The sequence below is a fragment of the Prosopis cineraria genome, unplaced genomic scaffold (assembly GCF_029017545.1).
Source record: "Prosopis cineraria cultivar Desert tree isolate PC_DT_omini unplaced genomic scaffold, ASM2901754v1 PC14, whole genome shotgun sequence".
Taxonomy (NCBI): Eukaryota; Viridiplantae; Streptophyta; class Magnoliopsida; order Fabales; family Fabaceae; genus Prosopis; species Prosopis cineraria.
The window spans coordinates 27,269,309-27,270,863 of NW_026555345.1; the positions used below are offsets into that span (position 1 = coordinate 27,269,309).

At 40.8% G+C, this 1,555-nt stretch overlaps 1 protein-coding gene across 1 annotated transcript; it reads left to right on the forward strand.

Moving 5' to 3' along the window:
- The first annotated feature begins 577 nt into the window (after positions 1-577).
- On the forward strand, positions 578-1,222 carry LOC129292432 (trypsin inhibitor A-like). The gene has a single exon (XM_054929984.1). The coding sequence runs from the start codon at positions 578-580 to the stop codon at positions 1,220-1,222; it is 645 nt and encodes a 214-aa protein (XP_054785959.1).
- The last annotated feature ends 333 nt before the right edge of the window (positions 1,223-1,555 follow it).

Genomic DNA, 1,555 nt, shown 5'->3' on the forward strand with positions numbered 1-1,555 from the left:
AGTGAAACTGAAAAGCGAAAAGACATGCTTAAATTAAATAAAAGCTGTACAAAAACATAGTAGTAAAGTGATTCTGAGACATGGCACAAGTTATCGATATTATTCTACAATTAACTGCAATCGCAAGTGACACGTTTTGTCTTTTTTTGAAAAAAAAAAAAAGAAAAGGGACTGAGAGACGACGATGTAAAATACATTAATCCTGACTGTAAAAATTAATGAAATATCAAATACGGTATAATCCTTATACGTTGCTAGCCTTACATTCTCTGTTCGCTCATGCATTTCATGTGGCACCAAAAGCAATATCAATATCAATAAAATATGGTGTAAAAAAAGATACTACTGTTTACAGATCATTAAAAAAAGACTAGCACGAATCCGGTGAGATGCATGCACGGTCGATCCAGATTTAGATATGATTGAACCAAAGTGCCAAACTGAATCGTTAACGTAAAAAGCACTTCGAGCTTCACCTTGATCACTCCCTCGTTACCTCTATAAATACAAGCATCCGAATTCCCATACACTCACACCCAAAACCAAAAACCCTATAGTCTTCCATAGCCACAAATCAATGAAGCCTACTGCATTCCTTTCTTTCCTCTTCTTCCTTCTCTTCGCCTTTACCGCCACCGCCGTCTTGGCGGAGGTGGTGATTGACTCCGACGGCGATATAATGAGAAACGGGGGCACATACTACCTGTCATCGGCTGCTCCTATCGGAGGCGGAGGCATTTTACCTGATACCATAATTAACCAGGGTGATCCCAAAACCTGCTCAATCGCTGTGGTTTCAAAATTGAACACTGAAGGATGGGAAGTAACTATATCTTCTCCTATCAGAGCTGGCTTCATCTCCACCACGTTTCCTTTGAACATATCGTTCCCTCGTTTAGGACGTAACGTCTGCACCGGCGATTCAAGAGATTGGGTCGTCAAAAATTCCCTTCCTGTTGGTCAGCCTGTGATGATTGGCAGTGCAGAAGAATTTGGCTCTGCTTATGTTCCTGGTTGGTTCTTTATCAAGACCCACGACTCAGAAAAGCATTACTATAAGCTCGTCTTCTGTGAGCATGGAAACGATCACTGTGGAGACATCGGGGTCAAAGTCGATGGTGAAGAACGACGGCGTTTGGTTGTCACCGATAAGGACCCACTGGTTTTTAAGTTTGACAAGGTTAACGAAAGCTTCGCCTCCGATCTGTCCATGGTGGTGTGAACTGGGAACCTCTAAGCTGGCCGAAGATCGATAATAAGAATAATAATGGGACGGTGATGGTGATGTAATTAATAATGAGAGTGTGACAAATATACTTGTTGCACTTCCAAAGATCACTACTTTATGTAGTTGCTTAGGTTAGGAACAAATATAACATTATATCATCATCAGTTAAATTTCTTGAGCATACACACACTGAACTTGCTTTTACGATGCTTCTCCACAAATACCAAATGAGAAATCGTAGGCCCCTTACGAGCGAGACACGTCGATTATAATTTAGAACCCATTATGATCTCCCTAGTGTACCATGCATATATATATCATTTTCCG

Coding starts and splice junctions, on each gene's coding strand:
- LOC129292432 (XM_054929984.1), top strand. CDS start 578: ATGAAGCCTACTGCATTCCTTTCTTTCCTCTTCTTCCTTCTCTTCGCC.